The 16,107-nt window shown below is 46.7% G+C and overlaps 2 protein-coding genes across 2 annotated transcripts in view; one reads left to right on the top strand and one right to left on the bottom strand.

Moving 5' to 3' along the window:
- Positions 1-101: 101 nt before the first annotated feature.
- On the top strand, positions 102-1,946 carry MARVELD3 (MARVEL domain containing 3). The gene is made up of 2 exons (XM_014942403.1): positions 102-236; positions 347-1,946. Exons 1-2 carry the CDS (start codon positions 119-121, stop codon positions 955-957), a joined length of 729 nt encoding a protein of 242 aa, XP_014797889.1. The 5' UTR covers positions 102-118; the 3' UTR covers positions 958-1,946.
- Positions 1,947-2,477: 531 nt separating this feature from the next.
- Positions 2,478-16,107, bottom strand: part of PHLPP2 (PH domain and leucine rich repeat protein phosphatase 2) — a 33,781-nt gene continuing 20,151 nt past the window's right edge. Inside the window, exons 10-19 of the mRNA XM_014942159.1 lie at positions 15,864-15,924; positions 15,046-15,141; positions 12,968-13,123; positions 12,012-12,212; positions 11,125-11,287; positions 10,456-10,586; positions 9,952-10,062; positions 9,297-9,485; positions 8,929-9,160; positions 2,478-7,595 (exon numbers count right to left, since the gene is read on the bottom strand). Of these exons, the coding sequence (XP_014797645.1) occupies positions 6,456-7,595; positions 8,929-9,160; positions 9,297-9,485; positions 9,952-10,062; positions 10,456-10,586; positions 11,125-11,287; positions 12,012-12,212; positions 12,968-13,123; positions 15,046-15,141; positions 15,864-15,924 (2,480 nt within the window). The 3' untranslated portion in view covers positions 2,478-6,455. The remainder of the gene's footprint in view (positions 7,596-8,928; positions 9,161-9,296; positions 9,486-9,951; positions 10,063-10,455; positions 10,587-11,124; positions 11,288-12,011; positions 12,213-12,967; positions 13,124-15,045; positions 15,142-15,863; positions 15,925-16,107) is intronic.

Raw genomic sequence — 16,107 nt, 5'->3', positions numbered from 1 at the left:
GGATGGGACAGGCCTCGACGGGGCGGGCAGGCGGGGGTGAGGGTCCTGGGTGGCGGATGGGACGGGACGGGGCTCGACGGGGCGGGCAGGCGGCCGTGGCGGGGCGCTGCTATCCCTGATGCCGTTTCCCCTCAGCGCCGTGCCCGGAGCAGGGCGGCGGGGGCCGCCGGGAAGCCGTCCGGCCGCACCGGGGCTGCTGGAGTGCGGTCGATGCCGGTACCTGTGCACGTCCAGGGGTGAGCGGGGCCGTCGCCGCCGTCGTGGCTGCGGGAGATCCCCCTTCCTTTGTCCCGCCGGGGCTCGGCGGCCCCTCCGCTCCGTCCCACCTCCGCCCTTCCCCTTGCAGCCTGCTGCCAGCTGGTGGAAGCCCTGCTGGCCCTGCTGATCCTGGTCTGCAGCTCCGTGTCCTACGGCTCGACGGGAGGGTACACGGGCCTGGCCAGCCTGGGGGGCATCTACTACTACCACTATGGCGGGGCTTACAGCGGCTTCAGCGGAGCAGATGGGGAAAAAGCCCAGCAGCTCGACCAGCGTTTCTACCTGCTAAAGCTGCCGGTCGCAAGGGCGGCGATGGCCGTGGGGGGGTCCCTCCTGGCCCTCTCCTGCCTTCTCATCCTGGTTGGTGCGCTGCGGTTACCCTGGCGTTTCCCAGCGTGGCTGCTACTGGAGTGCATCCTGGACGTAGCGATTGCCATTGGGATGGTGCCCGCCGTCTACTACTTCTTCCATTTTCTGCTGGGGGTTTATAATTCGTCGGTGTGCAAGGAGAGGGAGCAGCTCTATGGAAGCAAAGGCTACCGGGGCTTTGAGTGCAGCCTGCACGGGGCAGAGATCGCGGCCGGCCTCTGGGGCTGCATGGCCGTGGTGGCCTATCTGCTGAGCGCAGGCCTCGCTGCCAGGGGCTACAGGAGGGTCCGCCAACTGAAAGAGAAGCCAGCAGAATTGTACGAGCTTTAGAACGATTCCTCCCCTCCAGGAACGGTGGTGATTCCTGCCAGGCTCCTTACCAAGAAGAGGCAGCTGCTTTTCCTTGATTCTGGGCAGCGCATCCGTAACGCTGTGGCAGAGCACACACCCAAGCACAGCTCTAAATAGGGCACAATCAAGCTGTTCCTCACTTGAATTTGCATTATTATTATGGCTTGTCTTCATCTGGTGGTAGCGTGGTTGTCCCCGTACAGTTGACTAGCACAGTCCCTGCTTCACAGGTCGCCTTTCCCTCCCCTCTGGCCGGGGCCTGGTTCGCCTCCAGTGAGGCCTTGCTACAAGCAACACTCCATTCTTCTTCTTGGTGTAGCTGAAACTGTCTTTACAAAGGACGAGTGACTGTTCACTGAGAACAGAGCTCTTAAAAACGAGCAATGGAGCCCCACGGTTGGGGCAGCTCACTATTGCTTTCTTGAAGGCTTCTTGGAACCAAAGGGACAGTTTGAAATTGGCGTTTCTAGAGCCATCAGAGAATGTGGAAATAAACTTAGAAAATGATGAATACGCTCAGCCTAATTTGTGACACAGCGCCTTTCCCAGCTCTCCTGGAGAGGGCACAGTTTTGTGTGAAACAGTCTTTTGTATAACCTGGATGGAACAGTTTTAACTTAAAAAGATGCCCTGATTTGGGATGATCAGACAAAAGCTTTATGAGCTCAAACAGGTGGTTTAAGATAGAAGTATATTGTTTCCAAAATACATTTTTAACGTACAAGTTGGGGAAATGAGATACTACCCTTGTATTATCTATTAAAAAAAAGGTGAAATTTAAAAAGAAAAAAGTTTTATATGGAATTTAACAGGGAAAAGAAAAGTAGCACTAGAATCACAAAATCATGCCTTGGAATGAACTGTCACTGTGTGCACTGTCCCTGTGAAGATGGAACCACTACTGCTCTCAGACCCATCCTGTCCATATTTAAAAAAAAAATAAAAAATCCCAGAAATATAAAACTAAACATCCCAGAAACGTGCTTTGTTTTGGCTATATCTGCAGCTTCACTGGCACCAGTGATTAAATCCTCACCAAAGCTATGGAATTTTGTTAGAGCCAGAGATAAAAAAGTAAAGCAAATGCTAAATAGGAACACAGCGGGTACTCTGGGGTTGGTTTGACTTCTCCCTTTCAGGAGCTGGATGCCTTTGAGTGTTTAAGGGATTTATGTGGATAGTGCACTATGGTCCCATCTGTTTTAATGATTCTGTATTTCCTGCTTGCTGCTGCTGCTTCCAGAGCTGTATGGTGCTATTTAGAGCCAGTTCACAGGGCAGGATTCCTCTGGCAGGATACAGAAAACTGCCTAGTAATTGGTATTATGACTTCCACCCGCACAGTGTTCTGCAAGTAGCTTTAGTTTGGGGGGCTGATGAGTGAAGTAGCACACGGAGCTCAGTGAAGGAGACCCTACAGCCCCGCTACTGCGAGCCACAGCTGTGTTTGACTGGGATATTCCACAAATTCCCTCCAGCGCAGTAACGGAATCAGAATATATAGTTAGATGAAAGTAAAAATCTTTATTGCTAAGTCAGCTGAAAAGTTGATGCAAAAATATTCTTCCTTCCTGGACTGCTCTATACATCTGAATAAAGAATCAATGGAATAGTGTTTTCCAGCAATCTTAAGTTATTTGCCTCTCCAGAGCAATACAAACATAGGCCACAGTGCTGAAGGTGCATTCATTGGACAACCTACTCCCATACATGATAGAAACCAGGGATTATTGTCGGTGCATGCTAGAGTGGGATACAGAAAATAGTCTCCTTTTTAAAACAAAAAACATGAAAAAGATTATTTAATAAACAGTTGTTGCACTGCCGTATTCCTTTAACATGCAGGGGGTCATATGAATCAAGTTTAAAAAAAGGTAACATTTTAAAATGTGAAAAAAGAGGGGAAAATACAGTTGAGTCTTCAGACAGCAATGGAACAGCAAACAACAACTGCACAAAACCAAAAGAGGTGAACCTACTGCCTGAAGAAGGGCTTTGGCAAGTGACACGACAGCCATCACCATCCGAAAGGAGTGCAGGAACTCCTGAAGTCCAAGGTCCGTAGGTATGGCTGAAAGTCCTGTGTCCTGGGAGAAGGATTTCAGACCTCACAGCAGCCTGTCCCCGAGAAAAGGAAATAACTTGCTCCTTCTTGGAACAGGATTTTACCCTCCCATCTAGCTGAGGATTCTGATCAGGTCCTAGCGATCTGTGGCGCTGCCTCCACCAGGCCTGGTGCTGGGAGCAACTGGGAGGTTATCCCTCGTCCTTAATACTCAGCCCCCAACTACTCATCACTAAGTAAAACCTCTAAGGGTTCCTTTTGCAGCAGTCTTTCTGGACAGGACAGGGCAGGGCAGATGGGTCCTGCCTTTAGAGTACCTGTTCTCAGCAAGCACACTCACCAGCAGAGCCACAATTACTGAAGAGATGGACAAACCACCTCACCAGCTGAGCATGGCATTGCTCAGCAGGGACAAGAGAGCCTGATGACCCCAAGCTGAGAACCTCCCTCTAATAGCAAGTCTGGGACATTCTTAGTGATGTGTCTCTGTGGAGATGATGCAAGAACCACATACAAAAATCAGGGAAGAGACTGAAGAACAGGAAGAGAACTGGGAAAACACTTTCTATCCCCTGCTATGAGTCCTTCACTAGACTGGCTGATTCATACCTGTTCCACCTACAGCAGAGCACCCAGGCAGCTTGAAATCTAAGGTGGTGGTAGTAAGTAAGGTGAGGAAGACAAAGGAGAAGCTTGCTGCCTCTAGGGAAGCAGGAAAAGAAAAGGTGGTGGTGGAGGGAAGCACTCAGGCTGTGCTGCCCACAGTAATACAAACAGTTCATAATACCTGCTTCAGCAGAGAACGCCGTGGACTCTTGCCTAGTGTAAGAGAACAAGCCACGTTCTGCCATGACAGTTCACACCCATGGAAAATAGGAGCTGGCTCTATTAAACTCCTTTTCTGCTTCAAACCAGAAATGGCACCGGCGGAAAAGACTAAGCAGGAATTCCTTGCATTCCATTCTGTCACCACCATGAGGAGGAGCAGCTCAGACATCTGCATGCTCCACTCCAGAGCTTTGTTCTACTTAGTCCTTCCCCACTGAGCTAGGTAGGGCCCTTCATGAGTAACTCCCTGTGGCAATGCCAACTCTCCGTGCAATGCTACTGGTTTGACTGGCAAGGACACACTGGATTTTCCACATCAGTGCAAGAAAGAGAGACTTGATTTGCATTAACATCTGCCTCTCTCCTAGTGCAAGGTTTGTCACAGTCTTACTCAGAAAGAAGAGTGTATTTCTGCATCAGTCCCACACTGAACATCAACAGGGGCTGCTTCAGATCCCTGGCAGGTATCAGAAGGCATTGGGCTGGGCACACATATTTGGTAAAATTATCATCAGTGACAGAATTAAAAGTTACAGTCAAATACATTGGGATGAGCTTTTTCTGCATACTTGTATGGGGAGAGCATGAAAGATGTTTGGGGTTTAGTTTTTTTTAATCTTTCCTGCTATTGTTTCTCTGCCTAAGGGATTCAAATGATGCTGTTTCTGCGATTCTAAGAATTAGCTTTTCTCTCCACTTCCAAATGAAACGGGCATTTAAACATCCAAAATTTGTTAGAGTTTAAACTCTGGAAAAAAGTTTTTGGGTTGTTTCATGATTACATTGTAACTAGCACAAGGTATATCCTAAAATGTTGCTTTCTCATGCATGGTAAAAATACATTATTTTTGTTCCTAGTGAGAAGAAATTCAAGGTGCTTTGAAATCTCAGTAATTAGATTTTCTCAAAAGATCCATATTAACAGAATCCTACAAGTAGTCTGCACAGTATTTCTTTCTGAGCAAGGCCTGACTTTGATCCAAAAATATACAACTCAGAGCTCTTGAGAAGAAACTGTCGAGTTTTCTTCATAACTATAATTAATAAAGAAGAAAAGGCACTAGCCCACATTACAGTCAGGATTACTGCACCCCTGACGTGACCTGGGCAGCTCTCTGCCAGCTCAGGAAGACAGATCTGCACGTCACGGGGTCTTTTCACAGGAGATGACGACACAGGTGGCCAACACACCCTGCACCAAAAATCCTCAAGGAAACACCACGCATCTGCCAAATGCAGACCGGCCAGTTCACCATTAGAGGGGCTGTTTTAAACATCTTTTCCAGTGCTGATAAAGATGATATTAAAGGTGAGAAGTTCCATTTCTTTCCTTTTGCATTGAGAGCTAAGCAAAACCAAGTATGCTTTCACCTTGTTTGTGGCCGAATTGGGCATGTACCATGAAAAGCAGGTTGCTGTGGATTTGGAACGCGACTCTTGCTTTCAGAGGCAAGCAAAGATGCTATGGCTGACAGTGCAGAGGTGGATGTTGGTGGAACAGAGCACTGAATGCTTCCTCAGCATTATGAAAGGCAGCCCCACTGCTCACCAGCCTTAGAGCAGCATCCCACAGCTCACAACTTGGTTTCCTCTCAGACTGAGCACCTCACTGAAACAAGCATGAGCTGCTGGTTTCATCCCGTATCTTCTGGATATGGGAAGCCTCTACTGTGAAGCATTCATGATGGGAGGTGGCCAAAATGGTGATGAGCTGGGTCTGTGCTCTGCAACTAGAAGCACGAGCTCTACCTGTTACCTTAATCAGCCGGTCCAGAGCTGGTCTCTCCTATGCTCCATGTAAAACGCATGAGTAGGCACCTGCTTATCCCTCAGCTGTGTATTTTCTCATCCTGCACAGGCTGATCCCATCATAACCCTCACTCTACCCTGCACCAGTGCCCATCAGAACACTGGTACCCTGAGTCCTCCACTGCCCTAACAATGTCCATAGGGAAAAGCTCCCACCACACCTGCTGTGGAGTGCTCTCTCCCCTAACCCTAAATAATAAAGTGCTGGGCTTAAGTGGAGCAGAACAGCTTAAGTGCAATCAATAAAAGTGCTTGCAATTAATGTAGGAAACCATTCTTGGGTCAGCTTCATTGCAACTGGCTGTATTCTTTCAAGGAATAACAAAGTCAGGTGCTGGGGGGTGGGGGGGAGGGCACTGCATCAGACATATTCACAGGACTCCAAACACTGAACATTGCCCCCTCCAAGCAGCCTCCTCGCCCCACACACACACACATATGCCAGCCCTTTTCCTGCAGAGCTGGCAGAACCTCAGGATTCAAGGAGTTACAGGCAGGTGTTGGAACACCTGCCTTCTTCTAGTGCTTACAGGATTTCCAGACAGTCCCTGACACCGAGCTCAGCTGGCTGGGCTGAGTGCTCATAGAACAACTGAGACTCTACAGTGACAAGTGGACAGCCCAGACCTTAGCACTCCCAATTCTTCCTCGACTTCATTAAGGAAGCAGCAGATGCCTGTACTCCTTGCAGATCCCAGCTCCCCTTGGAGGGCAAGACAGCCCTTATGGGACAGAGCTTCCTGGGACAGACGATATGGGAGCAGTACTTGTAGGGTTACAAAGCTGTGTCAAACTCCTCTGGCAGAGTCGCTGCATGTTCCTCTTTCTGCTCCTGATCCGCTCCATTCTCCTGTTGCTGCTTCATTTGTTCCTTCACTTCCTCCTCCAGATCAGGTGGCACCACAAATTGATCCTCTGGCTCCATCTGGGACGGAGCAGCAAAATAGCCTGTCTTCTTCTTGGGTGCCTCAGTGGCTACTTCGATGAGGTTGAGGCTCTCCTCCAAGGGCACTATGGAGCCATTGGAAAGCTTCTTTCCATAGAGACAGCATGTGGAAAGAGATTTTTGCAGTTCACACTTTTCCTTGACCACCCTCTGCACAGTATTGCTGTTTACACTGTTCTGTCTCCGAATGACGAGGACAAGCCCAGAGTCATCCTCTGGCCCTGGCGCAGAGGAGCCGCGCTCTGCAGCAGGAGGCTCAAACTCCAGGCCCTTTCCTTTACAGCAGTGGATGTCCACCTCTACCTCCACTTTACTGCCATTTGTCATCACACCTTCCACAGGCTGCTCGTCATCGCTATCCAGACCATTGTCAGACTGGTTGCTAGAGAAGGTGGCACTGGAAGGCTGGCGCTGAAAGATGCTCGAGGGGGGCACAGGATGTAGGCTGCAACGTCGCTCTTGTCGCGGTAGCAAACTGCCATCAAGACCAACAGCATTGTGTTCATCTGAAGCAGTGGAGCCCACCTCGCTGCTAACCTCAGAAGCAGACAGTTCACTGCTGAACTCTGAAGCGATTCCACTGCTAGATGAAGGGGTTGCTGGCTTGGTGGTGGTGGAACTAAATCCCCCAGGGCCTGGCAGAGTGAGGCCGTGCATCTCACATGTACAGTTGTCCTCACTGATGTTCAGACACACCACCATTGCACCCACGTTGTCTTGGCAACCGTAGCTTTGGGCTAAAGTGCAGAGTTTCTTTGCAGCAGCTAGCGGGTCGTGTAGGTGGCGCACGGCCGAGACAGCCTCTGTGTAAGAAAGGTGTTCCCAGAGAGCTTTGTTCCCTAGAAGCAGAAGCTCGTCTTGTACAGTCAGTGGAATGGAATTGACGTGTGGTTTGGGCAGGATCCAAGGATGCAGGTACGTGCAGCCCAGCATCCGAGTACAGCAAGTCACACCGTTCACCTTATTGTCCTGCAGACAAGAGAAAAGAAGGCAGTAGCGTTAGATCTGCTAATTAGATTGTTTGTAGAGTAGTTTTTCCCTTCCCCATATACTGGTTTGGAGCCTTAAGAAATGCCAGTACACAAATACAGCATAGGAGAAAGGGGTCTAGGTCCAGGTACCACAGCACAGACTTCACTCTCCCTGATCATCACGTACAGTAATCATCCATCACCTGTGTTGGCAGTAACACATTTTTATCCCTTATGTGACTTTTTGTCACATTCTGAAGAATTGCAGCAAACTATTCTGAAATGTGCAGCTAGAGCACCTGCAGCACACTGATCAGAGAATCTCACTCATCAGTCTTACACGAAACTTACTTTTTCACTATGAGCAAGATAGTGACTTTTTACTTTCTCTTGGCAAGGCAGATTAACCGGACATTATTAAATAATTTCTGTGCATTTTCTGAACTATTGCCCTCTTTATTAACATATAACTGCATTCTAAAGTGTGGACACTAGATCCTGAGGAAGAAAAGAGCAAGTAAGTATCTCACACCACTGCTGTCAGTGCTACGGAATATAGCACCTTGCAGAGCTAGAACACATTAACGGATTATCCCCGTCAGAAACATTTTTATCAAAGAACCTGGTACTTTTGAAAAGACCCACTGAGCATAAAACTAATGACTAGCACCTATTTCTCAGATCTTCACTGACAGTGTATTTTCCAGTTCTTTGGAACTTCCCTGTTATTTCCAAGTTTTTAGAAAGTTACTTTTACAGAGTTCTTCAGAAATAATTGTAACACGCTTGCATAAAGGCAATGAACATATCTGTCTCTTTTTCTGTTAAAATGTTTACCTGTAATATACTTTATATTGATGTTCTGCATGTCTAAAGGGCCACTGATCTTGTACCTTCACTGAGTAAAACATGGAAAAAATCCAAAGAGAGGTAACTCCAGTCACACTTTCCAAGAAATGTAGAAGATTTTTTGTGGGTTTTGAGACAAAATGAGTTCCCAGGCCCTGCTCTGCTCTTCAGTGGCTCCTCTCCACACTCACCCAAATCACACACAGTATTATGGACCGCCCTTCCTTTAGCTCCACACGTATTTTCTTTCCTCTCTCTCTCCCTAAGCCACCCTTGGCATTCTGTACCTGTAGTTTTCAGGCTACAATGGGTGTTTTAGGAACGTGTAATTTGGAATAGCTAATCAGGAAGATAATCAGAACAAGAAGCGACAGAGGAGTCACTTGAACACCTTCATGCCATCCTCTCCTCTGTACTAATATGCAGGCAGCAGAGCTCGTGTATTTGTACCAAGCTTTTAAGTGGAGAGGGTCCAAACTAACCTCTGTTATAATGGCTTTTTGCTCCTTGACTCTCTTGGCTTCTTCTGGACATTGTTCAAGGCTGAAGACTTTGGAGAGAGGCAGTGGTTTTCCACTTCGGCACAGAATGGCTTGGCACGTCCCCACATTGGCCACCGTCAGAGAGAAGTTGCTGGCTGGATCGGCCACATCATGACGAATATAGCAAAGGACAGCAGAGGAACCCAGCTTCTGCCCAGCCATGCCCAGCTTCCTGTTGGAGGAGAAAGTGTAGGAAGGCTCCAGACTCCAGCAACAGGCATTCGGGAGGGCTGCCTCACCCCACCTAACACATTAAGTGATATATACCTATGCAGGTCCCACCAGGACCAGCTTGCTCACTGTCCTACCTGTGGGAGACCAAGAAGGTGTTGGACATGAACATGGTGTCTGACTGCTGTACCTCCTCCAGGAGCACATCGGCCATGGTGCACTGCAGCAAGCGTGGCAGCTCCTCGTTCTTGTCACCATCAAACATGCCATACACAGCCTCCACCCCCTCTGCAAAGCTCCCCATCGCCAGGGATGACACACACAGCCTGTTAGAAAAGCATACAAGCAAAGTTAAGATGTCTCAGAAGATTATATGGTCCCCAAAACCACAGCCATCAGGCATCTTGCCGTGAGTGCTGTTCTCACAGGGCAGCAAAGCCACTGTCCCTGTATTCATTGCCCCATGAGATGTACAGCTGCAGTTTATCATTTGAACTCACGAACCCTCTTTGGCCACATTCAGTAGAGGGCAATGGGCACAGCCAGCAAGAGAAAGAAAGAGCATCTCTGCTAGGGTGGGAAGCAAAGTCCAAGCGTCCCAAGACAAGCGTGAAAACTGAGGGAAAGGACACTGTGGAGGCCCGAGTTACCAAGCCTTTGCAAGAGATCTGAAGAGACAGAGGGATGGATAAGCTCTTGAGCAAAACAAGTCTCCTTGGGTGCTTAGCAGTGCACTCCACCCAGCACCCTGCGAAGACAAAGTGTCAGCATCCAGCAGATCATAATACTCACTTATTCCTTTGGCCTGCCATCTCAGCTACTCCATGACTCCAGAAGGTAGAAGTGAGTGCTGAGTCTGCTGTGAGGGAGGGCTTTGCATCAATCTTCAGCGTGGTAATGTGACTACAGAGAGAGGAGAACAGAAGTCATTCTCTCCTAGATCCCACACAACAGTTTGTGGCCAAAGGACATTGTCCAGTCTAGAGCTTTAAACAGCAGCCTGTGGAACTGCACCAAGGAGAGGAGTTTAAGGCCTTGGCCTTCTAAAGATGTCTGGCTACTTATGCCAGAGACAGCTGGGAGAGCCCCATACCACCTGAGAAACTGTTTGCTTGCTGCAACGATTTGGACCCAGGCTTTCCCATCCCACTAGATAGAAAGCTTCAGGTGCCTCAGGCAGGGAACACCAACAGTATGCGGTGCTGTGATACACATTTTACTACCCCATTATCCCTCCTGGGAAGGGCTACCCTTCCCTGTGCAGGTGTTTACTGGGTTGGCATCTCCATGGCTCACCTGAAGATGTCCAGTGTTTTGTGTTCTAGCACCAGGTTTGTGTTCCCGCTCAGGTCCAGCTCTTGCAAGGTACCTGGCAGTGCCTCAGGGATTAGGATTTCAGTTAACTCATTGCAGCTCAAGTCAACAAACTGCAGTACCAAAAAAAAAAAAAAAAAAAAAAAGAAAAAAGAGCACAGTTACAATGAAAATATTCTGGTTTGTCATATGATCAGTTACTCCAGTGCTCCTCCCACAGATATGACCCCACTACTGATTGTATCCCACAAACAGGTGATGAAAACAGGTCTGACCTATCAGTAGAAGAACAATTATAAGCAGCAAATACTTACAACCTGCAATAGCCAAGAGTCCAATACTGAAAGAATAGGTAACACTAAGAATAACAGAAGGCCTATATACCCAAACTGCTGAGCTATGTAACACTCCCTACTGCCTCAAATGGTAAACCAGGAATACACCAAGCCAGAGATAGATGGTAAAGAAGAATGAGAGATGAGCCATCTTTGATAGGCTCAGAAAGGCGACAGAACTCGAATGCATATTCTGTGCCCTCTTCTCAGGTTGATCAAGCAAAATGCTGGAGCTCCAGTTCTCTCCTAGCAGTTACTCTTCATTCTCCAACACAAATTTTCCCCCAGTATCTCTTTACCTTCTCCATAAAAATACCTGAATACGGGACAAATGTAGGATCTCTGGAAAGATGCTGATTTCATTAGAGTGTGCAATAAGTGTATGAAGTAGCTTGCAGTTTGCCACTGTTGTGGGAATTGTTTTCAGTTTGTTGCCGCTCAGATTCAGCTCTTCCAAGTGCTCCAGCTTACTAAGTTTGCTGAAAGGGAAACAAAAGAATACTGTATCTCATAGGCAAAAACTTGTCAGTTTCTGAACCTCAGGTAAGGTATCCACAGCACTGCCCTTTATAAGCTACATTTCTAATTTACTGATAGGAGACCAAGTGTCCTAAGAGATGCTCGAATAGCTCAGGGTCCCCAAGCCTGGCTTGGATTTATACAACAGACAGATCCTTTCACCCCTGATTTCTAAAGCACTAAAGCAGAAAATTGTAGTGTTCCTAAATTTAAAACTGGCAAAACCCCCTTAGTTGTGTCAGTGTACTTTGTAGGAATAAACAAATTTACATGAAAGTGGTTGTTTAGCCTGTAAGTGTTGGTTAGGAATGAATGGATGAAATTATATGGCCTGTGTCTGACAAGTCTGACTGAGGGTCTCCTGGCAAACTGGAAAGTGAAAAAATGCAGCACAGCAAGCTGCACGCCAGCAGCACTGGAGTTGCAAAGAGGCGGGGTCTCCATCCACACACACACACACACACACATCCACCGCAATGAGGACAGGAATAACAGCAGCCAAGAGTACCCTGTGTCAGTCCCCGTTAACGTGCTGTTCCCCAGTGTGTGTGTAGGAATGGCAGGCTTTTGTCATCAAGCCATAGGAGAGCATCTTGCTTTGACGCCGATGCACATACAATCACAGTAAGGCAGGCAACATCCTCCTGGTGAGCACTATCTCACCCACCAGCATCACTTATTTACCTTGCAGGGAACGTCTGTAGGTTGTTGTTTGCCAGATGCAGGATCCGTAGGCTCGGGTGTCCCACCAAAACAGGGATGCACTGATCTGTGAGGTTATTATTGGTCAAGTAAAGCAGCTGCAACATGCTCAGACTCTCCTCCCCTGTACAGGCAGAGGGCAAGGACTCCAGGCTGTTTGCAGATGCATTCAGGTACCTGAGGCTAAACACAGCAAGTGCAAAAAAATCAGACTTCACATCGTCTAAACCACTCCGTTAACAGCAGGAAAAGAAGCAATACAAATGCCAGTGTGGACAGAGAAACAGCATTAGACAGAAGGCCAGACAACACACTGTAAAATCCTTACTCACATTAAGATTATTTACATCTACTAATGACTTATTAGCTATATAGCACCTCAGATGCACACAGCATTTTACAGTAAAGAGTAAGTACTGTGTAGCCTGTGGAGGGGGGTGGGTAATTGTGGTGGAAGCAGATGACATAAACTCTTACTCAGAGTCTTTAAAAGAAGGGCTGACTCATGTCTGAATAGACAGTTATGAAGGGTTTTTCATTTGTAACAGTCTCTCTCACTGTTCTCCAATGACCTGATGTACTTTTTGCTGTAACGTCTTAAAATCTGTATGGTTTCTTTCCTTTGCACCTGAATTTACACGCTACTTTTAAAGACAAATCTCTTCAGACAGTAACACGATTTTAGAACCAGTTGCAACTGAAGCTAATTCTTCAGCTGGCTGTTGGGTTAGGCAAACCTCTGTTTTCCTGTAATTAAACAGTAACATGGGCTGATTCCCTCAAATGAACTTGATGACACCTGAATTCCCTTCCCATGAAGTGCACACCTAGTTCTGTCTTACATAAAAGGGACCTTGCAAGGACAGTCATGCAGATGCCACTATCAGCCTTTACAGCTCCAAAGGTTAATGCAGATAAAAGACGCTGCTGCCACTCACTTCAGAGCCTTGACAAAGAGTGTCTCTGGGAGTTTAGTCAACAGGTTGTGCTGAAGGTCCAGCACCTCCAGTGGAATGTGTTCTAGAAGAGGTGGGAGGCTCTGCAGACGATTGTGCCCCACCATCAACTTCCGAAGGCTCAAGCTGCTGAGGATCCTAGAAAGACACAGAGTTTTATTTATTAGCTTGGTTCACTCCTCTTCACATCCACAGAGGGGAAAAAGGAGGTATTTAATCCATTATAATTTGAGTGTACAGCAGAGAAAAATTTAAAAACCCTGATCCATAAAACGTAAACAATGCAAAGCAGAAAACCACACATGGTGCCTCAGTCACTCTGAAAGCTTGGAATTGTGTCTACATTTTCCTCTATGCTACTGCAGATCAGTAACTTGTGAGTCTGTCCGTGCGCCTCATTCTTTCAGGCGGAGAAAAAAAAAAAGAGAAGTCACAAAGGATGGATTTAAATGCCTGTTTTCACTTGTAGGCAGAAAGAAGTGCTTCCCCTGTGCCAACTTACATTCAGAGCTTTAACAGGCTGCTTAGTGCTCCTGTATTGCTTCTGAGGCTGTTGTCACATTCGCCAGAATTGCAGTGCTTATTGAAGGGAAAGGCCTCTATCCCCACAAACTGCAGGAGTTCTGAGAAAGGGTATCTGAACACATCTGGAGGTAGTCTAGAACCACCCCGCCATTTGGGTGAGGTGATAATTTAGGACTATATTCTGAGAGCCCTGCACAGAGCAGCTTTGAAGCTGTGGGCTAATTAATTCAGTTTCTTTCTGTATGCTGTGGTTTCTCAAAGCTAATTACATTGGGGGGGACAAAAAACCATTCAAATGCAGATACACCAATTTCATTATTCAACCTAACTCATCCAGAGCTGGCTTGGGTATACTCCACTCAGCACTGTTGCACACCACTTTGACACAATTCTGGCTTTGGACAACTAAGTGTAAAAAGCAACTTCACAGTGAACTATAACCCCCTTATGCAAAGCTCATTAAGCTTTAGTCTGCTGGATTAAAGTGATGAATGGCTGAAAATCAACGCTGGCGAAGTTCTAACCGTACACAAGACATACTTACAGTGCTGAAGACAAACACATACTGGATGAGATACAGTTAATTCCAGCACTTCAGATTCCTAAGCATTTAAAAATGCTTAAATTTCTTTTTAGAATATCTATTTCTGTGTCTGAATTCTGCACATTCTTTTTGCATAACATCCTTAAAATCTGGTCTTTTTCATCCATTGACATAGCTTAAATTATTTTCTAAGTTCTCGTTATCACATCTTTGTTACATCCTTTTCTTGCTTTTGATGTATATAGTCTTGTCTCTGACAACCCCTAGAATGTCACTGCTCAGGTCACCTCCTATCCCTGCTGCCTGAATTGCTTCAACCTGCTCTCTGCATTTCTTCACTGTTATCCACCCTTCCAGTCAATTTCAATGTAGCTGATCACACCCCCAAACACACTTGTTAGGCTAAGAACATTGGTTCTTTGCTTCTTCCCATGATATCCCTACTACCTTGGAAAAGTCATTATAACTATCTGCAAAATTTTATTAGTTCTTGGCTCCCCTTTACCTCATTTCTGCAGAAACTGAAATGGGAACAGGGAGAAAGGAAATGGCTGATGATGTGTTGTGAAAGCTACCTTTGAGATCAGCTATATCACACCTCTGTGATATCTTGCTATAAAAGGCAACAGATGAAATCTCTGTGGGTTAAGGCAAGGTCTATTAGGGCCTCACCTACAACCTGTGTTCACAGGCACTATGATAACACAAAAAAAACATAGCAGTGTGTTTCACTTCAGGCACAAACAGCTGCAGTAGTAGCCAGAAGCACAGGATGAAATTACCTGGCCCCTGTTATTCAAGAAGCTGATTTGGAAGTCAGTTCTTTCCAACATTTGAATACAGAGTATTTTCAATGCTGCACAGAGAAAGTAAGTGGATTATATCTCTGCACAACAAGGAATAAAGGGACTGGAATAGCACTGCTTCTTTCTCCCCAGTCAGCTCACCACAGAAGAAAGCTCAGCTCTGTATAAGAAGGTGGTTTGCTGACCTTGGTGGAAGCTCCACAAGGAGGTTGTAGCTCATATCCAAAACTTCCAGTTTCTTTGCTTCACAGGCCCAGTCTGGGACACACTGCAGTTGATTGCTGTGAAAAGCAAGGGGGAAAAGCTAGAGACCAGCACGCCATATGGAACATACCCTGTTTGCACGCTGTGTGACATTAGTGACACCCAAACCTAAAACAACAGGCAGAAAAATGAACAGTATCTGAACCAGTCACATGGAATTTATCTCATGGCTAGTTGCGTAACGCAAACTGAGCTGGTGCACAACTGGTAGTAAGTACTGATGCAAGGCTTCAATGATCAGGCTTGGTGTTGACAGCACTGACACCAGCAGAATAGGCCACCCTACACTATCCTGCTATTGTTCTTCAACCCAGAACTGAAGCAAAAGGTGATCAGATCCTCTGGGCATCCTGTCTTACAGGTCTCACAATGCTGTTCCAAGGGCAGACACAGGCAATGAAGCTGACTGCCAAGATCACTGGCAGCTACTCTAAATGTTTGCTCCACAGATTCCCACCATTCAGCCCAGTAAGCTGCCCCAAGTTCAGTGGTCCTTGCTTGGATTTTTTTTTGCTGATTGCAGCCTACACCCAGTCACCTAAACAGGTCGTACTGGTTCAGAGGGGCTTCTGGTCTGGGACACTTTAATAATTTTTACTGCTGGGCTTTTCAATTCTTTTGTGAAGATGGAGTGCCTTCCCTCAATTGCTCTCAACTCCTTCAAAAGTTTAAAAGTTTCAGAAAACTTCTGCAGAAAACCACAAAGGTGTCCAGAATGCTGTGGTGTACAGTCACTTACTGAGAGAGTTCTAGACACGTCAGTTGACCAGGAACTGGGTAAATATTGACAGCTGTCAGACCTGATGGAGTAAAGCAAATAATTATGATTGCAGAGCTTCAAAGGGAGAAAAGCACAGATAAGCCGACAGACTAGCTAGCAAGTGAGACTCATATCTTACTTTATGGATATTCAAGGTCTCTACTCATCCTTCCCACGACAGAGTTCACACTCCATACATCTGCCATATGGCACTACAGATTCT

Source organism: Calidris pugnax, unplaced genomic scaffold (genome assembly GCF_001431845.1).
Source record: "Calidris pugnax isolate Ruff unplaced genomic scaffold, ASM143184v1 scaffold28, whole genome shotgun sequence".
NCBI classification, from domain to species: domain Eukaryota; kingdom Metazoa; phylum Chordata; class Aves; order Charadriiformes; family Scolopacidae; genus Calidris; species Calidris pugnax.
Note: the sequence above shows the minus strand (reverse complement) of the source record. Positions and strands in the feature narration are given on the sequence as shown.